Source organism: Haliotis rufescens, unplaced genomic scaffold, assembly GCF_023055435.1.
Source record: "Haliotis rufescens isolate VD_foot unplaced genomic scaffold, xgHalRufe1.0.p SCAF_14, whole genome shotgun sequence".
Classification (NCBI taxonomy): domain Eukaryota; kingdom Metazoa; phylum Mollusca; class Gastropoda; order Lepetellida; family Haliotidae; genus Haliotis; species Haliotis rufescens.
The window spans coordinates 35,678,089-35,702,533 of record NW_025963824.1 but is presented as its reverse complement, the minus strand read 5'-3'; the positions used below and the strand labels follow the sequence as shown (position 1 = coordinate 35,702,533).

The 24,445-nt window shown below is 39.8% G+C and overlaps 2 protein-coding genes across 5 annotated transcripts in view; one reads left to right on the top strand and one right to left on the bottom strand.

The window, feature by feature from the left end:
• Positions 1-16,976, top strand: part of LOC124118888 (fibrinogen-like protein A) — a 23,313-nt gene extending 6,337 nt beyond the window's left edge. For 2 of the 3 annotated variants that reach the window (XM_048395363.1, XM_046481182.2), the window contains exons 6-9: positions 279-421; positions 4,503-4,599; positions 6,781-6,951; positions 8,013-8,301. In XM_048395363.1, the coding sequence (XP_048251320.1) occupies positions 279-421; positions 4,503-4,599; positions 6,781-6,951; positions 8,013-8,257 (656 nt within the window). In that variant the 3' untranslated portion in view covers positions 8,258-8,301. Of the gene's footprint in view, positions 1-278; positions 422-4,502; positions 4,600-6,780; positions 6,952-8,012; positions 8,302-16,763 lie in introns of those variants that run through there. The other variant, XM_048395364.1, reaches the window with a different exon arrangement.
• Positions 14,626-24,216, bottom strand: LOC124118887 (techylectin-5A-like). 2 transcript variants are annotated; one of them, XM_046481179.2, is made up of 9 exons: positions 24,149-24,216; positions 22,377-22,428; positions 22,041-22,117; positions 21,284-21,355; positions 19,912-20,155; positions 17,892-18,031; positions 16,417-16,513; positions 15,946-16,116; positions 14,626-14,904 (listed from the first exon to the last, which is right to left on the bottom strand). In XM_046481179.2, exons 1-9 carry the CDS (start codon positions 24,179-24,181, stop codon positions 14,663-14,665), a joined length of 1,128 nt encoding a protein of 375 aa, XP_046337135.2. In that variant the 5' UTR covers positions 24,182-24,216; the 3' UTR covers positions 14,626-14,662. The 2 variants fall into 2 exon arrangements, with proteins under 2 accessions (XP_046337135.2, XP_046337136.2); XM_046481180.2 differs by having other exon boundaries at positions 17,892-18,028.
• Between the last annotated feature and the right edge of the window lie 229 nt (positions 24,217-24,445).

Sequence of the window (24,445 nt, the reverse complement as noted above, 5' to 3'; positions counted from 1 at the left end):
AGATATAGTAACTTCCTCAAAACTGGTTACATTAAACAGCATTACATTCCGGAAAACTAACCACTGTCCAAACGCAATGCAATGAGCGTCTACCGAATCTCAACAGAAACAATGTGACCCTGTTACACTCATTGTTCAACAATGACATTCACTGCCATAACAATATCAACCTTTGGTTTGCATTTTCACAAACGAATATGAACAACATACCTTCCTAGAAAATCGTAGGTATCTTTCCTGAGCCAGTTTAAATGCTGGCGTGCATGGTTTCTGTGCAGTGCCAACATCAACTCCCGCCAGAGACTGTCTGTCCCGCCTTGAACAGGGCGTGACGTCATCAGGAGTGTACTCGGTGACCCCAGATGGCGGAACCCCCTTCAACGTCTACTGCGACATGACTGGAGACAAGGGAGGCTGGGCGGTAAGAGGACTATTGGGATAAATGCTGTGTAATGGAGGGGGACCATAGCGTAGTACACTCAGTAATGTAAGTGGACTGTGGGCATATATGCTCAGTAGCGTAATAAGAGTGTGAGGATATATGTTCAGTAATGTAGGAGGACTGTGAGGATATATGCTCAGTAATGTAATAGGACAGTGAGGATATATGCTCAGTAATATAAGTGGACTATTGGCATATATGCTCAGTAATGTAATAGGACTGTGGGCATATATGCTCAGTAATGAAATAGGACTGTGGGCATATATGCTCAGTAATGTAATAGGACTGTGAGGATATATGCTCAGTAATGTAATAGGACTGTGGGCATATATGCTCAGTAATGTAATAGGACTGTGAGGATATATGCTCAGTAATGTAATAGGACTGTTGGCATATATGCTCAGTAATGTAAGTGGACTGTGGGCATATATGCTGTGTACTGTAATAGGACTGTGAGGATATATGCTCAGTAATGATAATAATAAAGAGGAGTGAGTGAGTGAGTGAGTTTGATTTTACGCCGCTTTTAGCAATATTCCAGCAATATCAAGGCGGGGGACACCAGAAATGGGCTTCACACATTATACCCATGGAATGGAATGGGAGAGGACTGTGTTGATATATGCTCAGTAATGTAGGAGGACTGTGAGGATATATGCTCAATAGCGTAATAGGACTGTGAGGATATATGCTCAGTAATGGAGGAGGACTGTGGGGATATATGCTCAGTAGCGTAATAGGAGTGTGGGGATATATGCTCAGTAATGTAGGGGGACTGTGGGGACATATGCTCGGCTATGAGGATATATGCTATGTAATGTAAGAAGGCTATGTGGATATATGCTCGGTAATATAAGAGGACTGTGGGGATATATGTTCAGTAATGTAAGAGGGCTATGGGGATATATGCTCAATAATGTTAGAGCACCGTGCGGATATATGCTCAATAATGTAAGAGACATGTGGATATATGCTCAGTAATGGAAGAGGACTGTGGGATATATGGGATTATATTTTATCTTTGGAGGTTTTCCTGACAAACTGGCCTCATACTGAAAATGAGCAAAACCGTTGAACATTCCTATATCCTCTCGGATACATTACATGTTAAAGACAATGAATGAGTTAAAAATGACCTTATTACTGAAAATCAACATTTGAAACAGGATTTTTTTATAGAAATATTAAATGTGAAAATTCAAGAGTTGATGAAACAAAAGCAACATAAATAGAAAAGGGCGAAAAACCTACATCCTACTTTCTAGGATTAGAAACTTCTTAAATACATCTTTTACTCGAACTGATGATTCAAATGGTAATATGCTACATTGTTTTACCAGGAATAATACTCTAAACAGGACGTTTCGGACATAAATTCTAGAGATTTTACTAAAAGATGTTGCTATTCCAAAATTACATAAACAAGCTGCATCTAACCTTGAAGGATAACTAACTTATGATAAAGTTCTCACATCCCTAAAATGTTTACAGAATGATAAAAGCATGGGTTCTGATGGGTTTACTGCGAAATTTCTGAAATATGTCTTTGCTGATTTAGGTAAACAGCTTGAACGTTTATAAAATTAGGCTTTTAGAAAGGCGAACTGTCATAACTACAAAAACTGGGACTAATCACCTGTATTCCAAAGGGATCTTAGCCGGAGCCGTACTTAAAACATTGGCGACCAGTTGCAATACTCTTGGTCTTCTATAAAGTTGTTTCTCTATCAATATCTCGTCTAATAAATGAAGACCAAAAAGGTTTTATTTCTGGTAGATATATTGATGAGAAATGTATGATCTGATAGAATACACTGACACATACCGAATCCATGGCATTTTAATCTTAGTAGACTTCGCAAAAGAAATTTGACACTGTCGACTGGACCTTCATTGAAAAAATGCCCACTCTCTTTCACTTTGACTATTCCTTAAAAAATGGATTTACGTATTTTATAAAGGTTTTGAATCTAGTGTCCTTGTAAACGGTTTTGGAACTCCGCCATTTGATATTTTCGGGGGTTGTCGTCAAGGAGACCGACTCTCACCGTATTTATTAAGGTTATGCGTGGAATTTCTAGCTGTAAGTAATAATGCCGAGGTAAAGGGAACTGATGTAGGTAATATTTAATAACCTCTTAAACCAGTTTGCTGATTATACTACTTGTTCTCTAGACGGAACGATGCCTACAGGCATTGCTACAAGTGTTAACATTCTTTGCCCCTTTCTCAGGATTGAAAATGAATATTGATAAAACAAGATTTATTTGGCTAGGCTCGAAAAAGGTTCACGAATGAAGCTGTGTCAGAAATTGAGAATAAACTGGGATCAGAAAACGTTTGAATTACTGGGGATAAAATTTAGTCTTGATCTTGACATGATTGAACTAAATTTAAAGATACACTTGGAAAATGTGAGACGCATATGTCCATCTAGTAAGCGTGTAATTACACGCCTTTGTCCGGTAACTGTATATTAAAATCACTTGTTATTCCAAAAGTTAATCATATTTGTTCCTCTCTCCCATATCCAGAAGAATTCATATGGGGAAATAAACCAGACAAGGTGAAAAGCGATCAACAGATATGTAGCGTCGAAAATGGAAGTTATGTGAATGACCTGCTAAATGTATCAGGGAAATTTCTATCATGCAATAAATTTATAAGTAAGTTTTACGTCAAAGCAAATTACTTACAATATAGAGGGATTCTAGTGCAATACAAAAATGTGTTCTGCAAATAATATTGAATTAGAAAACCTAAAAATACAAGAAAATCCTATCCAACCTTACACTTTGAAGTGTCTACACAAACAATCAATAAATCCACTGTTAGTAATCAACACTGCAGAAAATGGCAACATAAACTTCAAAATGATACATACATGGCAACTATATATCCACATATTGTTTCGATGTTCAAAAGACACTGATCTCCAATGGTTTCAATATAAAAAAAACCTATATCATATTCAACGAACAAGCAGTAGACTTATTAAAATGGGATACGTGGATAACGACACTTGTAGTTATTGTTCAGCTTCTAAAGAAACCTCTTCACATCTATTTTCAGATTGTAGCAAGGTAACACCTATCTGGCAAGAATTTCAAAGTTTGCTTCAAGATAATATCGAATTAAGCATAAACGTTTCCAGGCAACATAATCTTCTTGGTCTCGGTCACAGAAATAACGATCCAATAAATGTAATTCTAATTCTTTTCAAATCTATCATATTCAAGTATTCGGTTCTTGCTGCAGGAACTCTATATGTCCTGTCAATTTTTTCAGCCATCTTAAGTTCCAGAATTGACAACTTCTATTAATTCTGTTCATTGTGTCATAAACTATTTATTATCTAATGTCTAATCTAATATTTAAGATCTATGTTTTCTTTCTTCAACTGTATTATATATGTAACCATGTGCAATCTGTACAAAAATTCAACAAAAATAAAAAAAAATATAAAAAATTCTATATCAGTTGAATATTTGAATGTTCAGGTCAATCTAGGGTTGAACTGGTGCCTTTGGATGACTAGGGATTTGTATACAAACTGAACAACATTATATTTGTCTTCACTTAACTGAGTGTGTAAGCAAATAGGCAGGTATACATTTGACTTTATAGTAATTATGGCAGAGAAGAGCAAAAAGTAATTAAATTACTATTCATTATCCATGCCATTTCCCGTCAAAGTAATTTGTATGGAATCCTTTCGCTGTGTCATGCGGCTTCATGTTGCCTTGACTCTTTCAAGGACATGCGGGACGAAGGTATCTAATGAGGCATAGGTGGGGTTTAAGTAGCCAATAACATGAAATTGGCGGATATGTCATCTCCTGACAACTCTTGTTACTTTCATTTAGGACTAACAACACTGTTGTCCCACCAGCTGGGATTTACAAACTCTCAGTTAGCAGAATTATCGATACCTTTTGTGAAAGTGTACCAATAAACGATCGACTGCAGCACTCAACTGCCACGCGTTGTTTTGCTTGCAAGGCCTGACTCTATACCACTGCAGTCATTATTTCAGTACACAACCAAATGTCCTTTTCAGGTTGTTCAAAGGCGAGTGGACGACACAGTCGCATTTGACAAGAACTGGAATCAGTATAAGAAGGGCTTTGGTTCACTGGATGGGAACTTTTGGCTTGGTAGGTTTTATGTTTTTCACTGACTGTGTGGGTTAACGAGGAGCTGGGGGATCGTTTTAGCCAACTGTTTACTATGTTTGGTTTTGTAGTATTATTTACTACCCTGACACTAAAAGAAATACATGTCAAGGTAATCTGCTATAGGTGCGATAGGTTCCCACTTTAATATTCTATATTTTTAGTAACTAACCATTTTAATGTTTTACATTAACCGCGTTAATATATTAAAATATTGATGACCAACCGCTTTAGCTTCTGCATAGCGACCCTTTCGAGCCATTACGCACGTTAAATAAGGATGCATGGTTTTGTCTGAATTTGGCCTCCGGTGCTTGTTTCCTGTGATATCATATCGTCTTTAACTTTCGATAGCTAATGGTATTTGATTATTCATGTCAAGGTTATCTTCAAGATCAAAGCCTGAACAAAATCTGCAATATGTCATTTTAACTTAGTATATGCTTTTTTTATGCGGCAGGACCGGGATCATATTAAGGCGCGTTCACAGAAGTATGATGAAATTAAGGCAGGGTATTGAAGTGTTAAAGTTTTCATAGTCAGTACTAATACGACATTTTCTTAGATAGCCAGTGTTAGAAAAACCCTATCTGTACGAAATGGGAATTGATATTAGAAGAGGAATGAACGGAAAGAAAGAAATGCAGATATAATTCGATCCATTGAAGTGCCTTAAAAATACGAAATTGCAATACCAATTTCTCCATAATATTTTACTAACAATAAAGCCACTTAATAAAATGTGATAGTATACAACAATCTATGTAGCTACTGTAATGACGAAATTGAAAGTGTTGAACATTCTAGTAATTTAACAATGTGATGCAGTTTGAAAATTGGTTACAAAATAAAGCACAGGTAACGTTTCAACTAGATAAAAAGAGTGAACTCATAGGATCCACAACGTCAGATTCTTAACCTGTCAAACTGTTAATCATGATGTGCAAAAATGTAACATTCAGAAAAAAAACACTTCAATTCGACACCAAACATGCTTCATGCTCACAAAATACTGCTTCATGTCGAAGTACACAGCAAATGTGGATGGGTACAACAATCACATCGCCAAGTTTGGGTAAAGTTGTCATGTTTTTATGGCCATGGGAATTTGATCAGTCATGTCAAGGTCATCTTCAAGGTCAAAGCCTGAATGAATTCAACAATATCTCCATTATCTGTCTGAAAAGCTAACTTGAGTTTTAAAGATGTTTTAAAGCTGTACATCAGACATGTGTTTTCTCTAAAGGTAAGTTATGTTATTAAAATGGAAGTGGATATAACATTCTTGTTAATGAAGTTTTGTGCATGTGATTTTCTCTTTTTCACTCGCACTACATATGCCATGTGTTTTCCAAAACAGGACATTACGTCATTCAAGAGAAAATGCTCATAGTTGGGGGCACTGGATTAATGTGTCACAACATAGGACATAAGGAAGATAATTTATGGATGCCAACTTCTTTATTATGAGGAACACAAAGTTTCGGAGGATACACTTACTCCTTCATCAGGTGAAATGTATGTAACATTTGATATGTTTTTCTTCAGTCGAACGTGATACCATTCAATCAGAAGTGGGTGTATCATTCTTATGTATGTACCTAGAGGAATATGAGATTCGGACATAAGATTATACTGTATGGGGAATGCGCTGCCATAACCATACGCAGTGTGATTAGACTGACATGCCAAGGAAGAACATCTCTTTTAATGTGTAGTCTTTGTTTACTTTTGTTAAGAATTGCCTGACTGCTCTTCCAATCAAGTTGTCTGTTCTGATAATGTTTCCAGATTTGTCAGCTCTCTATCCGTGCTCGTGGATTTCACCAAAGTAATAACTGACCTGCATCACACCGGGCTTTCCTCCGAGCTGTCCTTAGCTAACAAACCCTGATACAACTAAAACACTAGCCAAAGCATCGTTCAAACCAACTAACTCGCTCCAATGGAAATGTCCTATATTGTGTAAACTTCAAATTAACAAACTATGTTCTGGTAAGCTGCTGTGGTTTTTTTAGACAATTGCAAACACTTTTCTACCTTTCTGTGTATGTGCTTACGGATGGCAGAGGAGAATCATCTCATCTTTTTCAGACTCTATAACTTAGGTCGCCGTTCACTGACACTAGCGTTAAACAGGATGCACTCACTCACACTGTCCAGGTAATGACCATCTCCATCGTCTAACCAGTCAGACAGGACGAAACTATACACTCAGGTTCGAGTTGACAGTCCCCAATGGAACAGTGTATCAGGCGTTCTACTACGACTTCACCGTGGCCAGTGAGGCTGAAAAGTACAGGGTGAACTTCACAGGCTACAGTGGAAATGCAGGTACTTGTAAAGTGAAACCCTGATAAAGCGAGACTATGTTCTGATGTTCGTGCCCAGACGCTTTAATTAGTATTTCTATTTTCATAATACGGTAAGGGGGCGGTCGGGTAGCCTAGTGGTTAAAGCGTTCGCTCGTCACGCCGAAGACCCGGGTTCGATTCCCGACATGGGTACAATGTGTGAAGCCCATTTCTTGTGTCAAGCGCCATGATAATCTGGAATGTTGCCAAATGCGGCGTAATACCAAACTCACTCACTTACTCATACGGTAAACATAGGAACATTCCAAAAATATGCACAATACAAATGTGAGTTGGCAGATTAAACGGATTTGAATCACCCTTTAACTCTTGACGTCAATGCAGGTATAGTGTATGTAGAAATGTAACTTTGAATGCAGTTTGGACTAAACAATGTGCTTGAACGCATAGCAACAATAACAAGAATCACAAAGTACATACAATTCGGACAATTCGAAGTCGCGATCAGCAACTGGAGCCGACAACTGATTCTCATCACCTTCCGGAGTAGTAGCTGGCTTGTCCTCGATAACAAACCAGCCAGTCTTAAAATAGCCCCTCCTGTTCTCAGATCTGAGCAATTTCAGTTTCTCTCACTGTCGCTTATTACAAATAATTACAAGAAACCGAGCAAAGACATTGAGAAACGTGAAAATAGCAAAAGGTACCCTATATTTCCAATCAGACTTTGTTTATAAGAAGGGGTGATATGTACGATATTACCCCTTTATGTAAAAAATGTATTTTTTACATTAAGAGTTGCGGGTTGTTACTCTTAATGCTATTAATACATCAAGGGTTAACACGCAACCCTTCAGGTAAAATTGTTTACATTAAGAGTATTTTTCACATTAAGGGATGCAACAGATCATGCTCGATTGTACTTCAAGGCTGTGAAATGTAGACACCTTAGACTGGAGCTGCGGGAATATTGCTCGTCATAAAAGGAAAGTTGACCATTGGAAAATTGAAGCAGCCCCATGTGTCATACTGTCTTGTGGAAAATGTAAAGTTGTTTCAGTCCAGTTTCACATCCTTCAGGCGACAGTTTCTCCGCACATAACCGCATGCAATTCACAACGTTCGACTCTGATCACGACCGCTATGAGTACAACTGTGGTGAAAGGTGTAAAGGTGGATGGTGGTATGATGATTGCTACCACGTGAACATTAACGGTGTGTATGGTGTGCTAGGATTGAAAGGGCTGATATGGGACAGTCTGACAGGGTCGTTCCATACCCTGAAGGCGACGTCTATGGCCATCAGGAAGCAGCTGAGCAGGTAGCTGCTGACAGTGATGACTCAATTCAATAAAGAGATGGATCTGTATATTGGCGTCTGTTGCTTATAGGGGAACGGGATAGATACAGAATACACTTTCACGTGTACGGGGAGTAGATGATCTACTCTATTCACCTCGAGAGAAGAACGAGTCCAATACCTATTTAACTCCCTGCCAGGAAAATATGTTGGACGGCCAACAGTCCTTCATGTAACAACATAAGCATAACACAGCTTACTTGTCTATGTAACAGTGAGTGAGTTGGGTTTAACGCCGCTTTTAACAGTATTCCAGTTATATCGCGGCGTGTCTGCTTAATTTGGGAGGAAAGCCCGAAGTGATGCAGGTCTCAGACGTTTACCACTTCGGTGAAACCCACGAGCACGGGGATGGTGCTGACAAACCTAGAAACATCAACGGGGCGAACCGGGATTCGAACCCACAATCATAGGTTTCTGGCGTGTCCAAGGGACGCAACTCTGCGAATCGCGGCGCCTACTGGTGAAATCTGGTGAAACTTGTCATGAGAGGGGACTAAACAGATCTCGGGTAGCCAGTCTCGTTGATTTGTCTGATTGGTCGCATTTCCGTTGCTTTGATCGATGCTCATGATATCAAGGATAATTGGATTGGACTCTATCATATATACTGCCGTCATACACAGGGAATATCGCATGTTAGCTCAATGTGGGATGAGTGCCTGCATTGCGTCGCATACAACATAGTGATGACTAACCTCCCCTGTTTCTGTTATGGATTTACAATCCTAAAAAACAACCATACATCATAGTTTGACAATCTATAATCTTAAGTATTTTTGTTTAAAGTCGCATATCGCAAAGATTACGATAAATGCTGCCAAGCTTACCCCTTTCGTGAATACTTGCTGTCATCACTAATTTTTAGTGATTCGTCCATAGCATTTTCACCGGTATTTTGCCTGTTGCGGCCAGTGGAGTCACATTACGGCGGATGATCGAGAATAATTATTCTCTGTGCGTGACATTTATATTTACATATTGGACTAGGGATATATTAGGATATTTATGTGTAGAAATATAGGTATGTTAGGAAGGACATCAGAGAATAAATCTAAATGGATCAACTGAGATATTATTTTCACTGAAGTAAACGTTGCATATTTTCTTTATGTTAGAGTGAGGAGATTCGGCTTTTGGTGATGTATTTCCTTTGCGTTGAATTTTCACATCTTTAAGACGGAACTGTTTAAACAAACAATCCTTAGGACTGGAAGTCTGCATATAATAAGTTTCATTCAGTTGCCGATTGAAGTAGCTTTAAAATCTAGAAATTGACGAGAGTATGATCTTGCGTCATCTTGGGCGACAACCCAGCAATTTCAACGTGGGGAACACAAAATTCGGATACAAACATTGTATCATGTAAGGCAAATAACCTCGGCTTTCGCGTGGTGAGCAAAGCGAAACATTGCCATCGTTCTTGATATAATTCGTCCTTATATTCCGAGTGTCATTAACACAATTAGGATATTGCAAAACCAGTGCACCAATGCAATCTTCAGTATCCCTAACAACTAGAGATTTGATTGAATTTCTTCGACAAAATGACGTGTTTTAGGTTGAAATTTGGTGTAGTCTTGAATTTGATATGTTAATTTTATCATCACCAATATTGTACAGGAACATATGTTTCAATATTATAGACTGCAACTACAATGGCCTCTGGGCTTTCTCTGTATCGTAATTTTGTGAAAACCAGCCTCGAAATGAAAACGTAAATACGAGTGACAAACAATAGAGTAGAGTAGAGTACGATTCTGTAGTATGAGATATCGTGAGGATATGTCTATGAATCACTTTCAAATAGTGATGACTCCAGGTGTGTGCGTGGAGGTGAGCGTATGCTCCCCTACTTGTGGCACTGGTCACAAACAGTTGCAAGGGCAAGTCAATTGTTCACCTAAAAATATGGGAAAGTATGTTTCAAGTTACAATAGGAAAGTGTATCAGATATCAAGTTTGTCACTGATGAGTGAGTTTAGAAAATTGCGTCCACATATTGGCTATAAAAAGCGTTCCTGAGGTCAGCGTTTACCTTATTGTCAGAAAAGTCAGATACTAAATAAAAAACTGCCATATGCATGTTGACGGGAGTCAGCAACTGTTCACCTGATTGGTTTTGCAACATTGTTACTGCCCTGACACTCAAGAACAGATCAGATATGTTATGGGACTGGTAATGTAAATATTGCTGACCTGGCCCCCATACATCTTATGATGGCCCCCATACATCTTGGCATCCGCCCGCCCCTAATCTCACCCCTTATAATAAATGACCAGATCTGTATCTTAACCCTTTAATATTGTTTATGCCGATGACAATACTGATGTAACCCCCGAATGTCAGCCCTCGAAGCCATTTTCAGTCGTTGCTCGTTGAACAGGATGCTTGGAGGCTTTTACCGAAAATGACCTCTCCCGAGTTGACGTGCTGATAGTAGAAAGTGCTCGTAAGGAACGACCGAAGGGGTTCAGGTTGTCAGATTCATTCACCAGCATTTGGCTGTCTGTGTGGATAGTGGGTCACGTTTTCATGCACGTCTTTGTCTATGTCTACTTCAGACGTTATTTACCAAATTAAATTTTGCCAAAACATTTGATTTTTCATCTTTTGTACATCACTCTCCCGCAAGACAAACCTAAGGAAAAAGTTTCTTGATCCACGGGTCTTTTGTTATAAAACGTGGTGACCTTGGATGCATTTACATGTCTATATTCACAAGTTCGGGGCAATTTGCTACAAATGAAAGCAAATGCTATGTGAGTAACGCTGGACTTCCTCATTGATATTGATGTATTTTTATGCATCCACAGGGAAAGCAATTATGCCCTCTTCTTGCTGATATGTTTCTTTTTGCATAAGAACTGGAATTTCTGCTCGGATTGGCAAACACAAATCCTCAAAGACAAACTCCCTTCCTCTGATTTACCCTCCTGAAGTATGGATAAAGGAGAGCAGCGCCTCACTTGTTTAATATTTAGATCTATGCATGAAAACTCTTCAAAACAAAGAAACCCAATACGGATATTTTTGGCCATAAAATCAAATTAAGCGGACCAAGAGGTGCAAAATGAAGTAGTTTAATGTGTTATAGTGTCAATGACATTTTGATTACAACAAGAACATGCAAACTTTTAGTCGAGAAACGTGCAGCAGCACTATGAACGGTATTAAAGTGCAGGGATTTTGATCGCCTGGCATCTGAGGCAATCGAACAGTGACAGTTCAATAACATGGCAAGATTAAGACAAGTGCAAAGAAACAACGTCATAGGCCGCTTGGAGGCAGGGGAATCCTGATTACCTGTAACAGGGGTTTTCAATGTAGCGCCCAGCGCACCTTCACAGGGCTATGGGATCGGTTTCAACAGCAAGGGTCAACACATGATCAGCCAAGGTCGGGACGACCAAGAGAAACCCAGGATCGCTACGGTCTCTACGACTTCACTGTGGCCGTGGAAACAGAGAAGTACAGGGTGAACTTCACTGGCTATGAGGGAAATGCAGGTAGGTCGACTACACATTCTATATTAGGGAGACCAGTATGTGAGTGTGTTTTTGTTTGTTTGTCAAAGCCTTGATCGTCACCTCGAAGACCTTGCTTCTGTTCCATTTCATGTTAATGGTCTAAAGTCACTGCATCTGAGATAAAGTAAGTTAATTGTGTCTAGAGACATTATGTGTAGATGTGTAATGTGGAACTTAGGACTATCGTATTGTTTTGTTATTTTGTTTTTGTTTATTTAAAATTGTCTTGTGTTTGGTGATTGCATTGTGATAAAGGCATAAAAAAGTCTAAATCAGAGGAGAATTCATTCATAATGCATGTCCTTTTCCTAGTCTTGTACACATCAAAGGAAGCCATAATGCAAGCACATGGATTGAAGAGTTATAATTATCTCCCATACCCGGAAGATAGACGCATAGCGTACACTAGATTAAATACACTTGACGTCAATGTCAGAAACAGTTAAAATGTTCTCTAGCTATTTCAAAACTTTTCAACATTTTGTTTGATGTAAGTTAAACAATTAATAGATAAATGCAGAATGGATAAATACAGAGAGGACACATGTGATAAGAGCCCCTTCGTGTTTAATGGAATTATTTTTCGGTACAATAGAATACAAAGATAAAACAAAGAGTACAAACATATGATAAAAAGTATCATTGATCACGGAATTGTATTCATTATTGGATTTGTTATCGAAGTAAGAAAAATATTTACATATGTTTGCGACGATTATGCATCATGTGCGTTAACGGGATCCCATTTGTATTGCTTACCATCCTGCCGGCAACAACCACTCAGAAACCACTTTAGAAATAAGTTTAAATGTCGTTATTGTATGTGTTGGGATTCTTAATCCAAACGTATTTTCACAGAAGAAACAAACACTTTGCATCAAGCTGACACGCTGTGAAGTATCTGATTTTTTGGTCAAAGCGGCGTTAAGCCACAGGTCGCGTACGGTGTCACGGTGAGTCCTTGGATGGGTGACCCTGTTTGGCTGCTTCGCTCCTAAGAGTTTCAAGGGCCTCGGTCCTGCCCCATACTGAAGCACAAGTAACGCATGTGGTGTCTTTTTGGGCAAGTGACTTTGTTCGAAATATGCCAGTGTTCAGCCAGCGGTGAAAGATGATATGACATTGTGGCTGTTAAATCTCCGGGCACATCACAGGTAGCTTAGGTCGTGTATATACTGAGATGAGAATGACCGGGGGTAATACTGTGCTTTGAGAATGATATTCAGCATGGAAAAAAATGCCATAAAAATGATTATTATTATTATTACGAACAAACTCAGACTAGAATAGTGACAGCTACCAGCTTGCTTCAAAAGAACATTTATATCTATTTCTTGCATGTCTGATTACCAGTGTTCCGACCCGTGAAGATTCCGGGGTAGAATAGGTCTTCAGCAACCCATGCTTACCGTAAAAGGTGACTATGTTTGTCGTAAAAGGCGACTAACGGGATCAGGTGGTCAGGCTCGCTGACTTGGTTGATGCATGTAATCGGTCCCTATTGCGTGGATCGATGCTCATGATATTAATCACTGGATTGTCTGGTCCAGACTCGATTATTTACAGACCGCCGTCATATAGCTGGAATATTGCTGAGTGCGGCGTTAAACAACAAACCAACCAACCATCCTATCAACCAGTGTCCCAGCACAATTTACTGTGTACACGTGTCACGAATAACACTATCTTAAGTTGTAATTGACACATGTGTAATGGCAACCACATTTTTTTTTATGATATAATATAAGGATTTTTAAATTCATAAATCGGTACATTCGTGTCACCAGTAATCATAGAGTTGGATTGCTGAACATCGTCACTAGACATCAAATTGTGTGGTGTATGTCATGTACGTATACTACTCAAAAGAAGTTAAGGATCACCTGATTCTTTCATATTACAATAGTTAATCTCTCATGCCATGACAGATTTACATTACCCATTATGAAAGAATTGGGTGATCCTTAACTTCTTTTGAGTAGTATTTATGGTGCCGAGGATAAGTACCAATGTGGGAGTTTTTCCTACGATCAGAGCATCCTCGCGCGTGTAAGGACCGCAACTATAAGCAGTTATATCATCACTTTAACGACTGGGCCACACGTAATGACAATTAACACGATCGAATTGTAATTGTTAACAAAGATACATTGTGACAATCAGATGAGACGCTAGAACACAAAGGAATGCCATACATGTTGATTTTCATGAAGATGTTCATATGCAATAGAGAAGTTACATTATCTCAGACATATGTACAACATTATATAACAGTTAATGTATTCCTCCCTTCAGAGACAAATAAGTCAAATAATAATCTGTCTCAAACAAAACTCCAAACCAACCATATGATTAAGTTAAGTTTGTTGGTTGGATGGCTGTTTAACGCTGGACTCGTCAATATTCCTGCCATATGACGGCGGTCTGTAAATAATGGAATCTGGATAAGACAATCCAGTGACTGACACCTAATCCAGTGATTGACATCATGAACACCAATCTACGCAATACAATGACATGCATCGAACCAAGGTCAGCGAGTCTGACCGCCTGACTCCGTTAGTCACCCCTTTACAACAAGCATTCTAACCCTGATATTCAAGTGTGTATTATGTTCAGACACAAAGTAACTGAATTGCTGTGTAGTGCCGTGTTGTAACTTTCAACACTTTTCTTTAGATCTTTTTACTTGACAATTATTATTCGAATTCCGCTTCGATATATCAGATACATGCGATAACAATCTGTACATATATATGTATTCCATTTCTCAGCATGGACAAGAAAAACACCAAATACAAATATCGCACATTGTGTTTATTGAAACCCTTGTCAGCAGCTACATGTCCGACGGTCGTATAGCCATGGATGTCTGCGTGACGGCATGACCCCACCCCGTCAAGACGTACCAGACCATCCCCGTGTCTCCCTGCACCCCGTACAAGCCGTTGATGTTGACGTCGTAACATCTGTGATACCACCATCCCCCTTTGTACATTTGGGCACAGTTACGTGATGACTTGTCGTTGTCGGAGTCGTATGTCGAGAACTGCAAACCGTTATGGTCACCGAAACTGTCACCTGGGAAAAGGATAAAAACCTACAATATATATGAAGAAAATCGATAATACTCTTTCCATTCCAACTTTGTTGAGGCAGGAGTTTCCCGGTCGCCCGAAACACCGGTCTCTTAGCACAGTAGAACTAGGAGTACCATGTTTCTCTGATATCAAGCCGATACACTGAGATCTGACACCACAGAACTACTGTTGAAAGTGATGTTAGACAGCAATTAACTCGCTCATTTATGGCGACACGTTCGTCTACGTATTCTACAACACACATTAGAAACACTATACACATGTATTTGTCGTGTTCCGCGATGAGGAGGGCGAGGGTCATATTCTTTCTTACGCCTGCAAGTTGTGAACTCATGACGTGATCAAATGCATAATCATGGCACAAATGAGTGATTTATTTTCTTACTTCGATAACAAATCCAATAATGAGAACAATTCCGTGATCAAAGACTTTTTATCACATGTTTGAACTATTTTTTATCTTTCTTTTCTGTTGTGCGGATATATAATTCCCTTTGACAAAAAGGGGCCCTTATCATGTGTGTGCTGTCTGTATTTATCGGTTAATTGTTTAACTTACAACAAACAAAATGTTGGTAAGTGTTGAAATAGTTAGAGAACATTCTACAGGTGGCTATGATTCCATCTTCCGACCATGGGAGATAACTCTTCAATCTATTTGCTTGCATTATGGCGTCCTTTGATATGTACAAAACTAGGAAAAGGACATGCATTATGATTGTATTCTCCTCTGATTTTGTATGGCAAATAAGTGTTTTCTTCTGCCTACACCACAATGGCTCAGGACGCAATCACAGAACACAAGAGAAGATAAAAATAAACACAATAACAAAAAATACGATAGCCCTAATTGCAACATTCCACACAATCTAGACACAATGACTCTAGACACAATTAACTTACATACATTGATCTTAGTGGCAGTGTCTTTTGACACAACGACCATTAACATGACATGGAACAGAAGCAAGGTCTAACTAACATACAGGTCTCCCTTATATAAAATGTGTAGTCGACCTACCTGCATTTCCCTCATAGCCAGTGAAGTTCACCCTGTACTTGTCTGTCTCTCCGGCCACAGTGAAGTCGTAGTAGAGTGCGTGATATACGGTTCCGTTAGATACTGTCAACTCGAACATGAGTGTGTAGTTTCGTCCTGGCTGACTCGTTAGGCGGTGGAGATATTCGTTACCTGGACAGAGTGAGTGAGGGAATCGTTTTGAATGTCGCAGTCAACAATAGTCAAACTACATGTACATCATGATGCTTTGAAAAAAAAGCCACAAAAAAGAAATCCAAATTCACAAGAAATCTCTGCTACAAGCACAGTTGTTGTACGATTTTGACAGTATAATGGCATTTCCTTATTATTCAATATCAGATCTGTTCTTGAGTATCAGGGCAGTAAGAATATTGCAAAACCAATCACGGTCAACAGTCCCTCAATCTCCTGTCAACTCACACCATCAATGGAACACCATGTGTGACCTACCAAGCCAAAAGTTCCCATCCAGTGAACCAAAGCCATTCATATACTGATTCCAGTTCTTGTCAAATCCGACAGTCTCGTTCACTCGCCTTTGAACAACCTGAAAACAGCAGAATAGGAGATTATGTGGTAGAATAATACTGACGATAGCTGCAATAGAACGATAGCTGCAATAGCATTTGAACGTGGTCGAATTTTTAAGTTTCTGACTTAAAGGTAACAAACGCTGAACTAAGGAAAGTTTTGGTTGGTCGACATGTGGAGGACGATTTCCAAACTGTCTCATCAGGGACAAAATTGATGTCGTAGACAAGTTCCTTTTTTGATATATGTTCCCATGTTTTTTTCAGATGAACAACTAACTTGCCTTGACCAGTGCCATCGATAAGGCAGGATGAGCTCGCCTTCACGCGAACACCTAGTGTAATCACTATTTGGTAGTGATTCATAGACATATCCTCACAACATAGTCTCGTACTACAAAATCGTACTCTGCTTTTTAGAAGAGATGTCATGATTTGGGAAACGGGTTGTCACTTGGATATACGTTTTCATTTCGAGGCTTGTTTTCGCAAAAGTACAATACAGAGAAACCCGCGAGGCCCTTGCAGTTGCAATCTCTGACATCAAAACATATGTCCCTGTACAATATTAGTGATGATAAAATCAACAGATCAAATTCGAATGCACAAGACTTAGATCTAAAAAATCGCCATTTTTAAAAATATATCCAATCAAATCTCTAGTCGATGGGGATACTGATGATTGCATTGGTGTCATGCCTGTTCATTCTTATGTTACTATTGGCCTTAATATTGACCACAGCGCATGTACACGTGGAAAGTTTGCAAATGATACTGAAAGACCCGTACATATGTAGATAAGATATGTGATGTATTATATAAATCTGTGACATACTTTTGTGAGTGAGTGAGTATCGTTTTACGCTGCTTTTAGCAATATTCCAGCAATATCACGGCGGGGGACATCAGAAATGGGCTTCCCACATTATACCCATATCGGGAATCGAACTTCGGCCTGACGAGCGAACGCTTTAACCACTGGGCTACCCGACCGCCCCGACATACCTGATGTAAGTGACTTGTTACAATGTAGTCCAGTGATAATCATTTCATAAATATGAAAATGATACATTGAAGTGTGTCTTCTGCTTTAAAGATGTTCCAGACTTTCTGGGGTTAGGAACGATGAATCTAAAACTAAGTTTCAACACGTTGTGCAATACCTCTACAAACAAGATTTGACCGTGATGGTGTGATCGAGAGTTTCTCAGACACTTATCGACATGGATGTACGAACCGCACGTGCCTCGCATCACCAACGACGACGTTGACACGTGGAAACCTTGTTCCATCACGTTCGCATTCAATTAAGGATATAGTGTGATCAGTCCCTGTAGTGCCCCCTAACTAAAGAACGGGGAGTTTCAAGACTGATAATTCCCAAAGTCCTCTTACCGTCCAACCTCCCCCTTCTCCAGTCATGTCGCAGAAGACGTTGAAGGGAGTTCCGCCATCTGGGTTCACCAAGTACACTCCTGATGACGTCACGCCCTGCTCCTGGATGGACAGACAGTCTCTGCCGGAAGTTGGGACTGCTGGTGAATACAGTGTTAACCATGCGTGTCAAGCATATGCTGAATGGTGGAGATGTGTGATACTGTACACATAGAATACTGACGACTATAGAGACCGCCACCGTGGTCTAGTGGTCGAGCGTCCGCCCGGGGAGCGGAAGGTTCGGGGTTTGATCCCCGGCCGCGTCATACCAAAAGACGTTAAAAGATGGTACTTGTTGTTACCCTGTCTGGCGCTCGGCATTAAGGGGCTAAAACAAGGGCTCGGAGTCGGTATACTGTGTCTGAGTGTGGTATTCGTGTTAAACTGTGTCACGGTATCTCAGTGGGCTTGCACTATAAATCGGCATCAGTCAGGACTTGTACAAGCAGCCACACAAACACACACACGTACATGACGCGACATTATACCCAATGTCACCTCACCTGACGACTATAGTGAATTCATGATGAAAGTATTTGGAGCAGGCAAACCATATTTTGAGATACACACCCCTTCATGATGTGGGACATTGTACCATAGCTGTTGTCCATTCATAGCCTAGACCCTTGATGTTGTACAACCATTTTCTGCAATGCTGTGTGTGATCGATATACGTACTGTCTGTATTATCAGGCAGTGACCCGTTCCACAAAGTCGTAAGTCTTTGATAAGGTTTGGGAGTAACGACCATCTTATCTCTGCGCTGGTCCTGGAACGGGGCCCAGAAAAGTCACTGTTAGACTGCCACGAACACCACGAACTGACTGGATAAGGACAGTAGTAGTATCCGATGTTTGGTGCTCCCGCCGTGATGTTGCTGGGGTGTTGCCAAAGGGGACGTAAAATTATATTCCCTCACTCGTCAAGATTTTACAGATTTACATCAATCGGCAACTGAATGAACACGATGCATTATCAAATGAAAATAATAATACGCAGACCTCCAGTCCTGTGGAATGTTTGTTGAAACAGATGCGTCTTAAAGATGTGAACATTCAACGTACAGAAAATACTGTTAAAACAATGTTTACCCAGTCGCGCTGACTGTTCTTCCAAAGCTACGTGGTTCGTCCTGACATCGCTAAAATACTTTTAACCCAAGCTCCTCACTTCACATAAAGCAAATATACAATGTTCACTTTGATGTAATCAATACTTCAGTCCTGGCTTATGAAGATGTATTCTGTAATGTCCTTCCTCAGATATGCCTATTCCCATACCTAAATTTAGAACGTCAACGGCAGAGAAAACTCAGCCTCGAAACGTAACTACGTAAGTTGGGCACAAAAGGAAAAATAGCGGTAAAGATCAAATGTATGAATCAATGAGAATCAGTGACGACACCATGTGTTCGCGAAAAGGGCAAACATGATGTGTTCTATCGGTAGCACTCGCCACTCCAACAATTTGAATGACAAGGTCAGCGTTTGTTTGTTGCCTGGCGCCGCACAGCAGTACTCAAGCCATGTCACACATTTAAGTGACGGTCCAGAAAATCCAGTGGCACGATAGCGCATGTACTGAATTTGTTGAAAGTAAATACGACAGCGATCATTAGCTGCGTGCTTTTTCTATAGCATTTATTATGGATGAAAGTTTATAATGCGAACATTTGACGGTATTATTGATACTGAAACGAACGAGTAATAGTAGCTTCATCATTCAATGTTGTTCATATATTATCCTAAGTTGTAAGCTGCCTCATAAATCCCCCCTCCAACCCATTCAAGTTCCCCCACTCCTACACACTCAGAAAACCCTTTCTGGTGAAGGTTAGGTATCCCATTATCATTCTATCCATAAATCATGTTAAAAATAGACCTCAGTTTCATATGTTTTGGATCGTAGTATCGTTGTACGCAGGGTCATCCATCATGTGTTAAAGATAGGGAAGTAAAAGGCAAGGTACCGAACGTACCCGTGTTGTTTGGCGTTGTCGACACGACTGCCGTTGATGATGGGGGAGATGTTACAACAGTTGCCGCCGTTGTTGCCGATGTACTGACGAGAGGCACGGTGAAAGGAGTTTTGGGCGTTGTGGTAGATTCGACGCAGAGTCTTTCATTGCAGTTGTCATGGGAACAGCACTGCCGACATGGCCGCCCTTGTCCAGGGGAACGTTTACCAATCAACACCGACGTATGCTTGAACAAGTCACACACCTGCAGCAGGAAATATTCTCTTAGTCTGCCATTCAAACACCAACGTATGTTTCTTCAAGTCAGACATCTCCAACAGGCAATGTTATGTATGTTTACCAATCAGAAAAGACGTAATACTGTGCTTAGATGCACGATTTGGTATGCGTCAGCTTGATGTGGGAGTATTTCAGTTATATCACGGTGTGTCAGCTTGATGTGGGAGTATTTCAGTTATACTACGGCGTGTCAGCTTGACGGGGGAGTATTTCAGTTATATCACGGCGTGTCAGCTTGACGGGGGAGTATTTCAGTTTTATCACGGTGTGTCAGCTTGATGTGGGAGTATTTCAGTTATACTACGGCGTCTCAGCTTGATGTGGGAGTATTTCAGTTATACTACGGCGTCTCAGCTTGATGTGGGAGTATTTCAGTTATACTACGGCGTCTCAGCTTGATGTGGGAGTATTTCAGTTATACTACGGTGTGTCATCTTGACGGGGGAGTATTTCAGTTGTTTAACGGTGTGTTAGCTTGATGTGGGAGTATTTCAGTTATACTACGACGTGTCAGCTTGATGTGGGAGTATTTCAGTTATACTACGTTGTGTCAGCTTGACGAGGGAGTATTTCAGTTATACTACGGCGTGTCAGCTTGACGAGGGAGTATTTCAGTTATACTACGGCGTGTCAGCTTGACGGGGGAGTATTTCAGTTATACTACGGCGTGTCAGCTTGATGTGGGAGTATTTCAGTTATATCACTGTGGGAGGAAAGCAGATGTAACATTAACGTCTCTGATCGTTACCACTTTAGCGAAACCCACCAGCTAACAAGCTACCAGTCTTGGATTTGAACACAGAATCCTGTCGCGACTAAGGGACGCAACACTGCAAAATGAGTTACAGCATCTTCGGCCCTCCCTTTTATGCTATAACATGATTACAGGATGAGCGTTTAGTAACATTGCTTTAAGTAACTACATTTCAAATGTGTTGCAATGTAATCCTATATTGTTGACATATACCACTACTTAAAAAGACTTTGAAACTGGAAAATGGAGTTCATATGAGAATCAGGTCAATTAGCAACGGCTTCGTGCCGTTAGGCTATTGCACATTATGAATATGTCATTAAGTAGCATCTTACTTACATCGGTGTTCTCGCATCCCAGTCTGTAGGCTTGCCTCCCTTTGCTGTTAATGAACGCCCGGGTGAAGCAACGCTGCAATACGGGCAGTTAACGCAGCTTAGAATATATACAAAATGATTGAAGTTCTCCTGCTGTCGAGTGCTTTGGAGACGGAGAGCTTTGTCCTGTTGCTTTCGTTGTGGGCGGCCTATGGCCTGTGTTATTCAAATAGTTATAAATATTATTGCTATGCTAAAGTATGTTTAACAAATTGTCATCATAGATATAGTGATAAACGTATGACTGAAGCAATGTCACTACAATGTTATTTTTAACGCACTTACTCTCAGGACCGAGATATTTTAAAGACATTATATTTTAGTAAAATTAGGAGAGGTGAAACGTGTGCTTCCACATGCATCGATAAAAATAACACATGATGGTTAATAATTAATGGGCGCTATATATAACTGAGTATTGAAACATCATTCGTTACATTCATTGATATTGTGTGGTCATGTTCTGATTTTACAGTGTAGTTCTGTACGAACCAATTGTATGGTTAACATTTGCGTTTCATATTGAAATCAACAAACATGATGATGTTGATCGTTTAATTCATAGGCCGCCTTGAGCTAGCATAATCTATGTTCACTGTCTACCTCGTGCCGTTAATTGCTGACATGCTTTTTAAAACGGCGTTACACTCACTCACTCACTCACTCACTCACTCACCTACTCACCCACTCACCCACTCACCCACTCACTCACTCATTACCTCATCTTGTCCACAGGCACCAGACAGGGCGCAGTCCTCTGGCTTGTACACTTCCTGACACTCCAGGCATCTCAGACCTGGGACAAGAAAGATTCGAATTGAGAGCACAGTAAATGTACCATTCCTTTTCAATTGTGAGTCCGGGCGATTTCAAAATCCTTTTTGAAATACATATGTACTCATATGAAAAGAACATAACGCCCCTGTACTATAGAACTATCCAATATTACTTATATACAATGTAGTTGAACCCACCCCCAGTATATAGTTGACACTACCCAGTCCCTGAAGATAGTAGCTATCAAGCCCTTGATGACAATGGAAACATTTGCCTACCGAAGGTGTCATTCAGTAGTGTTCCGAAGTGAACGATGATTAGCAACGTTGTCTGAAACAAGGAGAGCTAGCTGTTACCATTACTCTGCAATGACCGTCACTCAGTCAACAATACGTATACAACGATGACACAACTATGATCCAACAAAACCACGACGATGTCACCGGAATGTCATCATAATGTCATCAATATTACACTACTGACACCAATGACACAACAATATTACACTATTGACAACAATGACACAACAATATTACACTATTGATAACAATGACACAACAATACTACACTATTGACAACGACAAAACAATAGTATAATATTGACAACATTAAAACAACAATATTACACTATTGAGAACAATGACTCAACAATATTACAATAATGACACAAATAACATCAATATTACACTCAATAAGGGAACAATGACACAACAATGGAAGGTTTTTTGAGAAGCTGGCGTATTTCAATAACAATATGTCTTTTGTAAAATTACCAGACGTTAGTAAAAGGGTAAAGCTATTTTTCAGGGCATTATCGTTTGCAAAAGTCCGAGGTCTTCTATTAACTTCTATTAGGAGGGCAGTTGAAAAGGCTTCTGCAAATGATAATGCCCTGAAAAATAGCGATACCTTTACTATAGCTAAAATGGATGGAATTTGTTTTCAAATAAGAAGAAACAACACTATCGGTTTTGATACATTTACTGCAATCAACACAAATGTCACTGACCTACTTTTACAAATATGGGAACGTCACAGAACAAACCAGATGACGTCACTATTAAACGTGACTTAACATATCCCTACCCAGTGACGTCACATATAATGATCCGTCGTCAAGCAATATGAGGGCATTATCAAGTTACAGTGGCCCGCTGATTTCTGACAGCATGCGGGCGATTTAATTATACTTCTATCCAAATATATCCAAAACTTTTATTTCAAAGTGATACATTAGTTGCAATCCGCCATTATATTTGTATATTTTGTATACTACTGACAAAAAATAAGGGAACTAATGAAATGATAGTGAAGGTATTATGAAGATAAACGTCTGTAACATTAATTTCGGGCCATAGATAAATATCTGGTGTGTCCACCATATTGGGCGATACATGCACGACACCTTGATGGCATAATTTTGATTAACTTGCGTATGGTTGCCCTTGGTATTCCCCACCTGGAGAGCTACCCCATGCTGGGCCACGTTGTTGACAGTTGTGTCTCTGGCGTACACTATCAACCAAGGCACATCCCACAGATGTTGGGTAGATGTTGAAATTCACCTTCGTGATATTTAACCATTCTCTAATGATAACAAGAGCAGGTTTGAATCTATTTCGTAGTGCAATAAATGTAATGAGGTGATGTCTTGGGTCATTTTTAGGTTCATTGAGGAAATGTCTCGGAATCATTTTGAAGCGTATGCTTAACGCAAGTGCATTAGTGGCTATACATTCCCCGTGCCTACCCACACACGTGAGCTTCTGTGTGCACGTGTTAAATATCATGGTGATTGCGTTTAGATACAAAGCCACGGTATTGTAAATGCACACATCAACGATAGCGACATTCAATTCATTTACAACTTCCCTCTATTTTATGTCGGTAGTGTTCTTTGGAAGGTTGCTTATCTGATAAAAAAACAAAAAAACGACTGGCATTAACTTGCGGAATTGTGGTGTAGCCATATCCCAAGATATCCCATCCCAAGAGTAAATTAGTTGTGAGTTATGAATGTGATGTGCAGAAGGTAGAAATAAAGATTTACCTGGAATGGTTTCACCTTGCTTGTAAACACCATTGCTGAACGTCACCTGACCTAATTATGCCTCGTTCTGGGAAGGGACATGTGCCACGTATCTCGTTAAAGCACCACAGCCACATTTATATCCGTGTAATGTGCAAGGTGTTTATTTGTAAGTGTGGGGTAGGAGCAGGGTTAAAGCAATGAAACTTGCTGTGCAGGATTGGATTTCTTTGTCGTGCCAAAGACATATGATCGTGGGTTTGAATCCCATTTCGCTCTGATTGTGCAACTAGGTTCGGCGTCACAATACCTGTGCTC